General features: G+C 47.4%; 1 protein-coding gene across 1 annotated transcript in view; it reads right to left on the bottom strand.

The window, feature by feature from the left end:
* Positions 1-58: 58 nt before the first annotated feature.
* LOC8041498 (39S ribosomal protein L19, mitochondrial) overlaps positions 59-15,742 on the bottom strand; it is a 28,173-nt gene continuing 12,489 nt past the window's right edge. The window contains exons 3-6 of the mRNA XM_042292063.1: positions 15,149-15,273; positions 9,324-9,458; positions 7,748-7,935; positions 59-1,956 (exon numbers count right to left, since the gene is read on the bottom strand). Coding sequence (XP_042147997.1) covers positions 1,684-1,956; positions 7,748-7,935; positions 9,324-9,458; positions 15,149-15,273 — 721 coding nt within the window. The 3' untranslated portion in view covers positions 59-1,683. The remainder of the gene's footprint in view (positions 1,957-7,747; positions 7,936-9,323; positions 9,459-15,148; positions 15,274-15,742) is intronic.

The raw sequence follows: 15,742 nt of genomic DNA, 5'->3' as shown, positions 1-15,742 counted from the left end.
AAAAAGTGATCAGTCTGAAAAATAGTAGAATGCATTCATACTAAATTTCCAAACAACGTACAACTGAGTCAACTTTTATTAAACTCAATTCAAAGCTTTTTTCTTTTTTAATCTATGCTTGATTTTAATTAGTTTCTTGGCACACTACATGCACTTTTTACAGATGTCCAGATGTGTTCTGCTTGCAACATACTTCAATAAGAACATGCCAGCAAAACAAACGACCATCGGGAGATTTCTTCCTGAGACATTGCGGGACACATGCATCTCCTTCCATCATTTCATGAAGTTCACGTTATTCAGTCGAATCTCGTTAATTTGAGGGTGATCCAACATTTGTTTGAATAAAGCAGAGTTTGAATTACCTGGCGTTTCCTCCCATACAGACGCAGAGGATGGGACCTGCATGTTAGTTTGAATTAACGAGATTCAACTGTACCAAGGGGTGTTAGTTATGACTGTGTCCACCATGATTACGATTTCCTGCCAGCTACACTGTTTCAACTTAAGGTGGACCAATCGATACCACACTTAGCATCATCCTACGACGGACTACTGCCGACGCTTACAAGCTGTCTGGTCCAGTCGAGAGTCATTTAGAATTTAGAAAATCTATGGTATGTTGCTCTGGCGTGCACATCCAAGTGGCCCATTGACTGATGCACCTGTTGAAGCGGTACTATATTGCTTCTTAACTGGCTTTTGATTGCACTTAGCTGCCCATAGGGTGAGACAAAGTATAATGGCTACTCAAGCTAATCAAGCACAGTTAGTGTGCCAAGCTACGAAGATGCAAGGCTAGGGTTCCGTGTTTCTGGCATATACTGATAAACTCTGAAAAATAACCCTCAAACCAGTTTTCTCAAAATTAGGGAAAATCGAAAAACCCAGAATAAGAGCTGTTTTTGAACAAGAAATGCCCACACTTCATGGGAAAAGTATCTTTACCCGCAGCTTTATTTTTTCTTGACTCGAAACACAGCCTGCCCGAATGTCTGCCAGGCTGCTGCTCTCTTTGGGAACCCCATTAGGCTGGTTCCTTTTCCCTCTCTCGTCGATACTGGGACAGTTTCCCGGCATTCGGGTCGCACAGATGTTCCCTAAAGCTTGGAAGCTCCAACCTCCTTAAACTCCCAAAACACTTTTTTTTTTTTTTTTTTTTAAATATCCGGACAGGACACACGTCGCAAAACTAACTTCCGCCAAAACTTTTTGTTTTCTTTTTCTAGCGCAATATTTGCATGCAAGACTCGTCTGAGCGGCTCTAAATCATTCTTCTATTCCGGGGTCAATGTCTCCAAATATAAGCACGTTTCAGAATCACCTTCAACTCGAGATGCGAGTCTCATGATGTAAATATCTTGCTGAAAGGTTTTTTTTTTTTTTTTTTTTGGCAGGACAATTTAATTGTGTGACGCGTGTTTCAATCGGTTAAAAGAATTTTGAGGGAAATACGACAGCCCCTAAGACAGAAGCCCTAACGAATGCAGATTTCTTGTTCCACGCCGAAAAAAGAATGCTGCAAACCTTGGAATCTACCCCCCCCCCACCCCCCCCCCCCCAGAAAACACATCTTCGAAGCCGAAAGAAAATAAGGCCCCCAAAACACGGAACCCCACTCGTGGCATTTGCCACACGCTGGTCCGAAGCAATGCAGAGTGCGAGTCGGGCAGCCTGCGCGGCTCACTGGGGCCCCTTGTTGAGCAGACGGCGCCTCCGCTCCCTTTTCTGGGCCTCCTCGACGGTAGCCCGGTGCCTGTCCAGCTCCTGCCAGATGGGCAGCTGCTCCTCCTCGGGGATCACCTTCCGGTACTGCTTCATGAGGTCGAACTTCTCCCAGGGCGTGGCCCGCTCCGCCGCCTTTTGGTAGAAGCGCTCGGGCAGGCCCAGGTCCTGAACCCCCTTCAGGTCGTAGCGCTCCCAGCGCGCCACCCACGGCCGGGGCTTCAGCTGCACCTGCGCACGACAGATCTCGTCGCTCATTTCCTCAAGCTGGCGGCACGCGGAAATTCTCCAGTTTTAGACGGGTCACGAGCAAGCATGCGTGTGGCCGTTTCGGAGGGACGTGCGGTTACAAGTTGGTAACCGTGCTAAACCGACCAAATCGTTCCTTTAGTAGAAACACTGGTGCCGTATCTGAAAGACGAACCGGCATCGAGTCGTGGAAATGTGCGCACGACGGAAGCGTTGAGGGGCGAAACCTGCGGGCCTTTGGGACGGGGCTTTAATGCGCGCGTGCTCGTATGGGACGGCTGCATAGGACAGACCGGGTCGGCGCTCGGAGTTGGTGAACAGAACGAATTACAGACGGGGTCCCCCTTCCGACACCTTGAGTTTGCACTGTTCTATGGAACAGCACACTTATAGCAATGTCATCAGGTTAAGCATAAAGTATCTATGGGATATGTGCCACAAATGAGTCGCTACATTATCTTCAAACGTGTACTGCGACAACCCCAGTTTTTGTGCCCGGGTGCTGCATCTTTGCCGACTCTAGCCATCGATGGTTTCTCGTGCAGGAACCAAAAAAGATTTGCAGTCGTCGCCTTTTGTCTATCTATATAGTCGTTGACAGGTTAGGAATGCAGTAGAAGCTCCGCTCCCGGTGCAGAATTTCAAACTTCGACAACACTTCGGCACCTCGTGAGCATACGCAGACAAAAAATACAGAAAGCAAAGAGAGCATGCTGAGGCGACACTTCTAGTAGGTTGACTTCCTTTAATTCGACATTGATGGGACATGCAAAATTAGGCTGAATTATCTAAAGTCGAATGAAAAGATGTGCATGAAATTCTCGACACTTAGCGTTGTAGATCGGGTGGGCTAACATATTTTATAATGAGCCGCCGCATGGCGGTGGCAGCGGCCATCCATGTTCTTCGCGGGTTCGGTGCAGTGTTGGCAGCGCTGACCAGTGGCCAGCGAACAAACCGCACTGCGCTGGTGGCTACGAGACAAACGTTACCGTTGCGTGCGTCGACATCACCAGCTGCCCTCTTTCACAAACAGCCAATCAGCGCTCGCTGTTCCACAGCGGTGTTGCAATGGTTGTTTTGTGTTAAGACCCGGCTGTGCCCCGTGTCTCAACGTGTTCTCTTTTTCTCTTTGCAAATCGGCACGCATCAAAATTTAAAGATACTTTTTTTTTTTTTTTTGACGTGCGCGGTTGATTGCGCTTGTAACTTGCCCGATGCATAGTTTTGAAAAGAAGGCCCGTTCTTGTGCGTCACACACGGCCAATCGTGCTAGTAATTTACCCACTGCCGGTTCTCTCTAGGTTGAATTAATCGATTTTTCATAATTCAAGATTAAAAAAAACGGGTTTTGTTTTCTTTCGAAATACCGTATTTGCACGAATATAACGCGAGTTTTTTTCCGAAATTACGTGCTCCAAAACGCACCTCGCGTTATATTCGGAATCGAGTTCAGCCACGAGGCGCGCGAGTCTGGAGAAAGCCAGAGGAGAAAGTCATCCCTCCGGCTCAATGCAAAAGATCCAATGGGAAAAGAAGTGGGGGTGTGGAGGGCCATTTTCTAGCCATTGGGCCACGTGAAGGGGCGAATAGAAAACATAAAAAAGCATTTTTATCGCTTTTGTGTTTTTACATCGCGCGCACGCTGCACGCGCGCGCGCCATGCGGGAATGCGGGCACCGGCCAATTCGAGCCAAGCCAAGCCGGGTCAAGTCAAATCAACACAAGCCAAGCCAAGACCGCCGACCGCGTTTACGCAATCGTGCAACACGAGGCATTTGTTTACGAAGAGGGACCAGAACAAGAAGTGTGATCGTGTATCGGGTTCAGCAGTCTTTTTTTCTGCCAGCGCATTGTTTAGTTTCTGCTCCAGAGTGGTCTGGTGTTTGTGTGTTGGTGCTTCTGCTTCCGCGCCTTGTTTGGATTGTGGGCTGCCGAGGAGCTCCCACGGAAGAAAAAAGAACTACCAGACAAGCAGGTGCCGTGCTGCTGCATACCTGCGTAGTCGCCAAGTGGATTGTAAACGGAAGGACCTGAGCAGTGAGGATGAGTGCAGTCAAAACATAAACAGATATTTCTTCCATTTCCATTGACTTTTCACTTCTGCTATGCCCCCAAGTGCGAGAAATTGACGCGGCATCGGTTCGCGTTATAATAGTAATAATATTTTTTTTTCTTTTTGGGGGCATCAAAAACTGCCCTCGCGTTATATTCGTGGTCGCGTTATATTCGTGCAAATACGGTATGTGGGCTTTTCCCGAGATCTTTGAACAGGTTTGAATTAAACAAGAAGTTGAATTAACCGAGGTTGAATTAACGCAAGTGGACTGTAATGCAGTCTTGCCATGTAACCATCTATACACAAACTCAACTCTGTCACGTCATACTGGATCTAGCCTAGTGTCGCCTCCCCAATCCAATCCAATCCAAGGCTTAGGCTGGATTTGTCAGCTGTTTGCTTTGCATCGTGTAGCACACTCTACATTGGGTAAGCTGAGCCTGTGCTCTGCTCTAAGCAGAATTATTGCCTATTTTTCTGCCCCTAAATCCTCAAGTCTTTGCTCACAGAAATTGATGGTGTTTCCGGCTCATTTTCCCTGACTGGGCTCACTTTTCGACAATACAGTATAGACCACTTACAACGTAACCGCTTATAGTGCAGGACCGGGTATAACGCGGTTTTTTTAAACCACCGGTTCGCCTCCCATAGAACTCCATGTATTTACATACCGCTTAAAATGCAGGCGCGCGAAGGGAAATACCGGCTATAGTGCGGTTTTTGGCACAGCCCGCCGACCGCGCCGACGACCGGAGCAGCGGGCACGCTTCCTTGTGCGACACTAGATAACGGCGCTGACGGCGCGGGGCGAGGATGTTGCTCGAAGAAGTGGGGAGAAGCGAAGAGAGAGGTTTCAGTCGCCGTAGCCACCGTAGCGACAGAGGGACGCACGCACGTGTTTCTTCTGTGTTTCTTCCTCATGTCTAATTACAGTTACCAACACGCTCGTTTTGTACTTAACGTGTCGTTCACGTGCATGCGTCCCTCCGCTGCGTTGGAAACAAAGAAACAAACAACCGCACCGACAGACCAATCGCAGATCGAGGAGAAGTGTTCGCGCGTGTTGCGTACCGGTCGCGGGCCGGCTGCTTCTCCGTAAACATGGTGTCGGTTGTGATCGTCGTCGTAGACGGAGTTCATCTCATTGTTCTGCGTAAAAGCGCTATCCTTGACTGTGAATTTTCGTTGTGTGTCGCTATGATAACCCAGCACGTACTAGAAGGGAAGATCCACCTACTCGTGCAGCGATGCCGTGGCGGCGCTCTCAAGACCGCAGAAACGCCCGTGTCGTCGTGTTTGTTTACTTCGACTACAGTGGTGATTTCTAAGCATTTGTGACCTCAAACATCGCCCGGATTTCTTATTTGGCGCATTTCATGCGTGTGCTAAAGTTCAAGGTATTACTGGCGCGTACCGTATGAAGGATGCGAATTTTCACGCGTTTTCATCTCCGGAGAAAAGTGATTAGGGTTAGCAATCCTGAACGCTCGCAACGTCCGTCTGCAACCCGCGACGCCGTTAAAAGGCTGCGCCAGGCAAAAGCCGCTAATTTCTTTCAAAATGTGTGACACACTTGAGACATAACTGTACTAGTCTGGTGAAATAAAGACTTTCCTCAAACTAAGCTTTATTTTTCATCGAACATAAAATAAATTCTTTTACAAGGGTAAGTTGTCTCATGGCATGTATTTTGGCCTGAAAAATTGATGTTTTGGTTATAACGCGGTACCGCTTATAGTGCGGATTTTCGCGACTCCCGCGACATACGTTATATGCGGTCTACACTGTATCTGTAATAATTCCCTGATATTTCCCGGTAAATAAAATTTCCCCGAAAATTCCCAGTTTTCCCGGTCGCTAGACACCCTAACAAACACCTGATCATTCGAACTGTCGTCTGCTTTTTTAGAACATTTCTACTTGTCGTCTGCTCTTTTAGATAACACCAGCCCGTAGACCAAACGTTGGCCCGGTAATTGCGGTAAGAAGTAAGTGCAGGCCTCAAAAGACTTTGAAGTTAGAAGATTGGTTGGGGTAAGCAGGCTCGGTGTAAACAGTAGATACAAGGAGATGTTGATTGACCAATGACCATCATCGACTTGTTAATCCTGATTCACTTGATCCAATTCTGCTTGCATTTTCAGTATCGACATCGACCATCTCGGCTACGGTTCACGCTTTGGCAGCCTGAGCGACGTCGCAACTGAAATTTGCGGGCAGAATCTCATCATGCTAATCAGGCTTTAGCGTCCATTCTGCGGCGTCCACGCAGGATGAATCACCGCATGCAACATTATTCACGCAAAATTTTACGGTGTAACGAGCCTCGGTAATTTCGCTGAGGCCGCTTAATTGGTCAGACATTGCCAAAAAGACGTAAAATCAACAATTCCAACGCAAAAAAGAGCACGGGGACTCATACTGACGCCGACAACATTGCATTTCAATGCTTTGTTTATGGGCGACGGCGAGCCTTGCCCACACTCCATCGCGCATGCGCGGTGGTGTTTGCTAGAGGTTTGCTTGTAAACATGAGTTGGTCTATAAGCTTGCCTCCACTTTCGCCCAAGTACCCGCTGTGGTTATAGTAGTACCCTCACACTTCGGAGCTGGCCTAAGGATGTCACACACATTAATTGAATTAGGCAAGCACTTGTTTCCGATTCTATCATAAATATACCATATCCAACTGAATGCACGTGTTACACAGATTTTACGGCAGCTTCTTAATGTGCCGACCTTTTCACTCGCATCAAAAGCATGTCCTGTCAAGATCACCCCGGCTAATTTGCCTACTGTAAGATACCGGGGGAGCGCCCACACTTGTTTCCCTGAAAACCAAATTAATCTAGACATGGGCGCCTGTCTGGTCAAATCAGGCGCTTAAAGGGGCACTGACACCCCAAAGGTCGTATTTATTTTTATTGTCTAAAACGATGCAAGTTGCAGTCATAGACACGCAAAAAAAAACGCATCGCGAAAAAAAATTTTTTTGCGCGCGAGCGCGCCTTTTTATTTTTGGCATTTGATTTTCCCGCCTCTCGCCTCCTCGCTTCTTTTGATCGGTGACGTCAAAAATCATGAAATTTAGAAGCTTTGTAGGCGACATCTCTATAACATTTAATTACGGCAATCCTAAAACATGTTTTTTAATGCAATTGTGAACGCACTACGGCCCTTCTTTTTGAAATACCAAAAATCGGGAGTTCGTTGTGGTGCCGTCTCCTGGATTTGTATCCTCCAACGGAAAACAGGCGACACCGCTCAAAACCGGTCCGCCGGAACGCCGCCGCTCGCTCCTTTCCTTCTCTCTTTGGGTCGCCATGGCAACAGCAGGGAGTGGTGAAAGAAAGTGGACTCTCAGGAATCCGCAATTTTTGACGTCAAGGCACCGGCGCCGATCGCGCGGGAATTTCGAATTCGGCATTTGGAAATTGTTCTTTTACTTCACGAATACTAAATTCCCAAATTTCAAATTTTGAGGGTAATGTCCCGGCATTGTTTTCAATCGTTTCGGATAATAAAAAAAAATATGATTTTGATGTGTCAGTGCCCCTTTAACGTATAAATTGCAGAGTCCCCAAGTTTGGAAAATGTTAATAATGGGCGCTTCAACAAAGTGGGTCCTGCTGCATTATTTTACGGTAAGCACGCAACGGGGGCCGGAGGAAACCAGCCCTCTGTCGAGTGTGACAGCAAACGGAGGGCCCCCACCTTGATGGGGTTGACGGGCACGGGGGCCCCCTCAGGGTGGGACTCGGGCTCCATGTCGAAGGGGATGGTGCTGTACTCGGGCAGGGCATCCTTCAGGTACAGCAGGTGTTCGTCCAGCCGCTTCTCCAGCCGCAGCACCTCCAGCTTCAACAGCAGCGGGTTGTACAGGTCGTACATGATCTCCACTCCTGCGAGAAAGGGACCCCACCTCACGTTGGCGCCGAGTCACGGTCCGTGATAACAAGCAATGCCTTTAAGGCATCCCAGTCGCTGGTGCAAAGTCGTTGCTGCATGGAGGCTGCTTTCAATGAAGAAAATTGAACACCTTTTCAGAGCTTATCACCCAGGTGAAAAATGCTTGAGTCACTGGGCTGAGACACGTACAGTGTCCAGTAGACAAATGTGGCAGCGTGCAAAAGACAATCATTGGAATGGTTCGTAGGCACTAAAAAAAAACCTCATGCCGGAAATAAAAAAAGATATTTCTTTGAAGAAAGGTGTATATACTATTGACAACGTGGCTTTACTCTCGTGCGGCAGCCAGAAATTTGTTGGCGATATAACAACAATTTTTTAGCATCACATACCATATTTGCCCGATTTTAACGCACAACAAGTTTTTATTCCCAAAAACAATGATTCTAACAAGCCCCAGGTTTCTGTTTTGTATTGCAATCTAATGCACAGGCAGTTTTTCGGTATATTTTTCTCCAAAGAGGTGCATGTTAGTATCGGGTAAGGTGGCAATACGCGGCTTGGACTCTAGGCCCAGCCTAATAGACCGATCTCACTAAGAATTCCATGCATGCATGAGGCCGCCATCATTTAGCCCCCAGGAGCCGGGCACCAGTGCAAGACACAGCACGTGCTGTATCGTGTTCTACTCGCACAGACCCGTAGCGGGGTTATGGCACGTGCTTTGCATACGCGATTGCGCGAGATTTTGCGCAATCGGCTAATCCACATGTGTTTGACGTGCGACGTCACGAGAATTTTGCCAAACCTTGTCATCTGGACTGGGAATATCAAGCGTTTTGCAGCAAATGATGCTTACATGGCCTGCCGAACCGAGGAAAGACTACAAACGTCAAAAAACAGACGGATGGTTTCAAAGTACTTTGGAACTTTTTAGACTGCTTAAAGATAAGTTATCCCCAGTCATCAGGTTTATATGCAGTGCATGCACTCATCCTGTTGAGGAATCTGCACCCATACTGCCTGTACGCACCACTTCTCCGCTCACCACTCACCGCCTTTCTTTCCTATTTTGGCCTTGGCTCGAATACGGGATCAGCCAAAAAGGAGGCTCGTCCAAAAGCTCGCTTCACCTCGAAGATCAGATGTTGCAATGATGTCAAGCGGCCATTGGCAGTGTTTGCGTTTCTCCTTTGGGTGACTGACAGGCCTAGGTGAAGTTTCAGCAAAATCTCGCTCCGAAAGTAAGGAGGATGCCAGTTTTTGTGCTCCAAGTCCCTCTACCTCATTGGGTGTGAATAGACATTTACCGGCAGCAGCGGCATAATGAGACTGAGTGGTAAGATCGGTCAGCTAAGGGTAAAGAACTGCGCTCGCTTACCCTGGTGATCAACAACGTTCCGCACTGTGAAATTGTGACGCAGGCCAACCCCACGACGATCTATGCAGATGCCTACAAAGCGGTTCTGTTTGCCTGGAGCATTGTTGTCCGAGACTGTCACCGCCAGTATACTACCTGGAAAACAGAAAGAACAACCAAGATGGCAACTGGATAAGGACCAGCATTCAAACTGACGACGTCAACAACCTTATTCGAACAATGTAGAGACAAGCGTCGGAAACTGGGTCGCAAGTGGGGCTTTTGTTTTTGTGCGTCCACCAGAGGCTATTAAATGTATGCTATTCAGAATAAATTGGGGGAAAAGAATAAACAGCAAATATTCTACAGATTATTTGGCATTTATTGCAAGTTTATTCTTGGCATTTTGTTGATATCAGTACTGCAGAGTTAATCACAATGCAGGCACTAGCCGTGGTAATGTTAAAAGAGAACAACAAGATTGTCTTTGACACTGCCCTTACTAAAGAAACCGCATAAAAACTCCTGCGGACTGGGCAATTTGAGTTTAAGCGAGACAATGAAACAATTTTTGACAAAAAACAAGCACGTCAATAAAAAGAAAAATTAGACACGAGTGTTTAGAAAGCACAGGGTTGGTTTGCCAGAGTGTTGCGACATTGGTTCATGCCGTGAATACGACGTTTAGACAGTGCAGAACGATTGCTAGTTTTGGGTCTTGAACATTCGCCATGCAGCAGTGACACAGAAACACACACTCGTACAGTGTTCATCCAGATCGAAACAGGCAGGGCCAAGAATCAAACCCAGGGTCACTGCGTTCTGCAGGGTGAGATTTCGCCCCACCTACTGCATGCTGCAGTGCCCTGAAACACTCAGCCACTGGATTCCCAAGAGTGAGCCAGCATAGCCTTTTGCAGACGCACGAGCAACATTTGTGATGATAGTAATTATGAATTGCCATTCTTCTGTTCCTGGGTCTGCAGTTTAGCTCCTTAGCCCTCTCCTCATATTGGTAAACACAGCCCATTGTGACCCTGCAAGACTGTCGGTAGTCACTCTGAGGTTTTTTGTTTCTTCTTTGGTGCAATCTTGCATCATACGTCTAGACCACGTTTTTTGCACTACTTTGAAATTACTTGTCCGAATCAGTCTGCGACATTCGGACGTGACCAACTGCCTCGTACTAATCGTCGTCCTTCTGGGTCGTGCGGTGTATGATGAAGTTAGAGTTTGAAAGAAAAGCAATTGGGGTGGGCTCGGACTCATGCATGGAAAACTTCTCAGGCTAGAACTGGGCTAAGGTTGTGTCTCTGTTGGGGTTGGTTGGGTGGTCGGGCCTAGAAATTCTGGCCAGCGCATTGCTTTGACCAGAGATAGATTGCTGAAGGTACTTTTCTTTTCATACACTGGCAACACTGACACCTGCCAAATGTCGAAGCTAGAATGCATACCTGCCAACTCTTTCGAATTTTTCGTAAAATGTACGAATTGGGACTAAATTTACGATTTTACAAATCTTGCTTCCAACCATACGAAAAAAAATTTTTTTTAATTTTTTTTTATTATTTTTTGTTTGTTTTTGTTACTCCGTTGTTGGCAGTATCTTGCACCGCCACAAGAGGACGATAGGAAGCATCCACAGCAGCGTCGTGGTTTTTACTATCCGTCTATCCGGTGGCCACGGATCGAAAACCAATCCAAAGCTCAAAGCCTTTGTTTGTGTGTTCGGCGGTGCACGGGTGCACGTTGGTTCGGCATGTTCAGACGTTGTTGGGCCTCGTTATCTCGGCCTTTGTCACAGCACTCTTCAGTAGAAAGCCACTAATAAACGTCTCCACACTTGTTGTAGTGGCTGCAGGCTCCTCAGTTGCACCTCTGCGGTCTCTGCTACATCCAGCTGAAATGTTTGTTACTGACGTAAAAAATGACAGAAGTCCAGATTCAAAGCAGCAAGGTGCTTTTTGCTTGATGCGTGACCGGAAACTGCCGTGTTTCCCACGTTGCCCAAAGAAAATGTTTTTGTGGCACATTGAGCATTATGAAGATAATTTTGCACGGGCTTAATCCAACTTCCATATTTCGAAATATTCAAGTTTGTCCAGTCCGGATTAAACGAGCACTGTCTTGTCGCTGACATCATCAGTGAAGAGGCCACTTCCGGAAACACGATGAAAACACGACACTCAACCACACACGTCAATAATCGAATGGCAGCATGGCCGCCAGATGCACAGTTTTGGATACTTTCAGCTTAAGGCTTGGATTGGGGTCTGCGGCTTTCCCCATTTGTTACTAAATCTAGTGGCTCCAACTGGATCTAGCCTAGTGTCGTGCCCTCAATCCAATCCAATCCAACGCATGGCTTGGACTGGATTTAACAGCTGTTCCCTTTGCATAGGGTATCACATTCTACATCAGGTCAGCAGAGCCCGCACTCCACTCTAAGCAGAATTTATTGCCTATTCTTCTGCCCTTAAGTCCTCAAGTCTTTGCTCAGGGCACTCAATGGCTTTTCTGTCTCATTTTTCCTGACTGGGCTCGCTTTTTAAAGGGGCCCTCCGGAGCTTTCTGAGATAGTCTGTTTATGTTGTTATATTGCGTAGCAGGTGCAGGTTAATATGTATATAAAGTTTTAGATTACAAAATCGTTTATTAAGCACATGGCAGCAGAAATATATCGGGACTATATTCTCTTGGAAGACAATCCCCCATTCCCTGCCCATCGCTAAAACTTGACCAATGGAAATGCTGCATCTCGCGGTGAATGCGAACGTTATTATTGCAACACCTTTTAAGCTTGTTGTAAATTAGAGTTTGAGAAAAACGTAAACTGATTGTGGTGCGGGAACATAGTCCGCAATTATCGTTCCAAAACCAGCAAACTATGTTTTTTTCCCCGCAAGCTTGTTGCTAGGGGGTGATGCGTCGGCGCGTCGGCTTGTCTGCTTCCCGGGGCGTGTGCAGGCGTGCGTTTACGGGACACGTGTTCCTTTTTCCCGTGGATCCCGACTCCGAAGCCAGCTTTGCGATCCTCCCGCGTCAATCAGTCAAAATTTTCCTTGTCGTCTGTGGAATGCGACTGCGTATTGCAGTAGCAGCGCGACGGTGCGGTGCGACGAACGACGACTGCCGAGCACAAAGTCCGGGCTCCTTGACGATGGTCCGCGCGTATTCGAGAGATTCCTCCGCGCGTCGGCAGTCGGCCGCGTTGGTGACGCGCAGTGACGCCGGAATCCTTCATTTGCTACTGGCTGACGCGTAAAGAGATGCCCCTTCCGTTTTCCGGGGTCATCTCAGAAAGGGGGGTGTGCCGGGGACTTTGAAAGCAATTTTGATAGGGAAATCCGCCGCGCATGGCCGTAATTGTATGATTTTTAGGATCCTTGGGGCCTGTAGATTGAGTTACCGCCATTAATAGACCATCGCAGAACGCTTTGGAGGGCCCCTTTAACCATATCTCTGACGATCCCATGATTTTTCCCGGTAACTAAAATTTCCCTGACAATTCCCGGTTTTACCAGCCGCTAGACACCCTGTTTATTTTATGCCAAAGGGAAGACGAGCCAACAGAACATGTGGTATTGAAATGCATGGGGCTTACTTCTGGCCCCCCCTCCCACGAGGCGACGGATATGGCTGGAGCGCTGGGGCTTGCAGATGAGAATGGAGGAATAAATTAAAAGGGCATTGCAATAACAAAAGAAGAGATCGGAAGGCCGGTGGAAATTATCTAGGGAGAGTTGACGGACGTATGAATAACTGGCACAGTTGGGGACACCCGGGGCAGAGGAAAATCCCACGTAACTGCGGCCCAAAGTCAAATTTGGGGGTTTTACGTGCCAAACCTACAACGGGCATCTGGCACGCCCCAGCGGAGGACTGAGGATTAATTTCGACCACCTGGGGATCTTTTGACGTGCAACCGAAAGCTCGGTTACACGGCGCCTTCTCCGCAATAAGCCTCCGTCATATTGCGGGCACCTCGGTCGGGATTCGAACCCGCCACCTGGGGATCCGTAGGCCGGCGCTCTCGCCTCGGAGCCACCGAGGCGGCGCGTAACTGCGGCCCAAAGTTTCAACTGTCTCCTAGTGGGCACGGCGTTGGGGTGGCGCCGAGAAGGTTTGGCCGGAAAATTGGCGAATCCCTCGCCGGGGGGAGGAGCCCCCCCTTCTCCACCCGGCGAGGGGGAGGAGGGGGGGCCCCGGTGACGTTTTTTTGTTTTGTTGCCTGATCATCCCGGCACTATCCCACATTGCCTGGTGGTAGTTACAAAAAGATAGAGGGGAAGAAAATTTGTGGGGAGAAAAAATCATATTTTTGGTTTCTAGGCTAAGTGGTGCAATCTACCACTTGTTATAAAGGGTGCAGCCGTTAACACCATCCACCCTTGGTAGGCATTGCACAAAGAAGGCCAGTTTTCGAGCACATGCCATTTATGGACCCTGTCAATGGTAACAGTGTCTCCAGTTGTAGCTGAAGGAAAAAAAAATCATAAGTATATATTGAGTTCATGTTAAAAATAAACAGTAAAAGCACGACCAGCTGCTTGGCATCGGTTATTATTTCATTCCTGGTACACTGAATGTAACTTCTAAAAGTTGACACCAGTGTAGGCACTGGTATCAACCTTTCAGACAGGACCGGCCCTACACAATCCAGTGCCCTGGGCAAACTCCTGCCATGGCGCACCCACCCCCACCCCTTTTTTATACGGTTATTTACTAGGTACAACATCACATTCTTAGCAAACATGTGAGTAGTGCCCCAACATGAGAGTTTTGTCAGACGAGAACCACCAGAGTAACTTTTATATGGCTACGCTTTTGCCTGTTTTTGTGCACTGTGGTTTGCTTTCTCGCGTGATCCCTCCACTTATTTAACCCTTTCCCTACTATGGACGACCTGGGTTCTTCCACACTGTTTGTACCGCTCCCCCGGAAGACGAGCTGGGCTTGTCCACATTGATTTGGGCTCCAATACGCTACCATGGACAAACTGGGCTAGTCTACGTGTTTCTAGTTAGCTTTGCCGTGGATAGATGGCACTTCACGAAAAATAAAAACATGGGTGAATTTCTGAATTTGGTGGAAAATTGTGCCAACGCAGGCAACAAGGGATTTAAAAATAGTGGCAAGATCTTCTAGTCACTGCACTCATAGTGACGATCTTGCATCAAAATTGGGGCAAAAACGAAGATATTGTGACATCTCTTCAGATTCGAAAGAGAGAAAATGAATCTTTCATCGGAAAGCAAGAGCGATGCATCCGAGTTATTGTATTTTAGCTCAGACGACTTCAATTTCGATGAGGACATTGCGTCGGCATGTCGGCATTGGACTAGAATCCACGTGAAAAATCCGCCTCCTGCCCCTCCACGTTTTCTGTTCACTTTGCGTGCAAGGTGATGTAAACTGTCTGCAGTACTGCTACGCCCAGCCTAAACATCCAAGTGCAAGGTCATGTGAACTGCCTGCGGCAATGCAGTGAAGCCGAACTTTAGTCCCTTTTTCTTTTGCAGTGTGTTCAAAGATCTCTCATACAATAAATTTTTCGGCATTGTTTTGGCCTTTGTATTGCATACTAAATTTATGGGGGGCATAAAAAAAATTGGTATTTTCAAATCATTTTTTCCAAAATTTTTGCGGTTGGCAAAGGGTTAATATTCCTGAGTGACGCTCGTACATAATAGATGCCAATAAATTTTGATTTTACTTTAGTAGAATAAACGCCACTTTATTATGCATAACTGTGACAAAAACAAATGTATAAGGCCCGAAACTGTACCGCAAGGTGTGCCAAACCCTTTGCTACATATATAAGGCAAGCTAAGAGAGTTCCTTACCGACGTAAAATTCAGGAATTTCAATGACGGCACGCCGCTTGAGCATATCTGTACGTTCCAGCCGTTCCCTGGCGTAGTGTCTTGTGCTCATGTCTGGGTCTGGTAGAAACTCAGGGTAGACAAACCTGTTACATGAGGCAAAACAATGTGCATTGAGCTTGGAACACTGTGCAAGTCAATGTTTTCAATGCCATTACAGCAGTACCATCCGAAATGTTTGGGAAATGGGAGAAGGGAAATGATAAGATAGACTCTTTTTGTGTACTAGCTAGGAAAGATTGACATGCCTGGAGTGAGGGGGGGGGGGGGGGGGGGGCAGTCAGGGGAGAGGGTGATTACCCCTCTCACCCATCCTCCCTGTGCTGACACCACCGCTCAAGCTCTCAGTTCAATAGCCTTCAGGCAGATAGTACCAGTGGGCAAAAGCTACCTCGCACACATACTCAGGTAGAGGAAGCCCCTGAATTGACAATTTAATTGGCTCACTTCTGTACATCTTGCAAAACCACAAACATCACACTTCTGCATAAATGCCAAGTCAACATATACACCAACGCATAACACGTAACACCGCTGCAGTGACGCTGCTGTTGG

The sequence above is a fragment of the Ixodes scapularis genome, unplaced genomic scaffold (genome assembly GCF_016920785.2).
Source record: "Ixodes scapularis isolate PalLabHiFi unplaced genomic scaffold, ASM1692078v2 PGA_scaffold2__306_contigs__length_199485367, whole genome shotgun sequence".
Classification (NCBI taxonomy): Eukaryota; Metazoa; Arthropoda; class Arachnida; order Ixodida; family Ixodidae; genus Ixodes; species Ixodes scapularis.
This window is presented reverse-complemented; position numbering and strand designations above follow the sequence as displayed.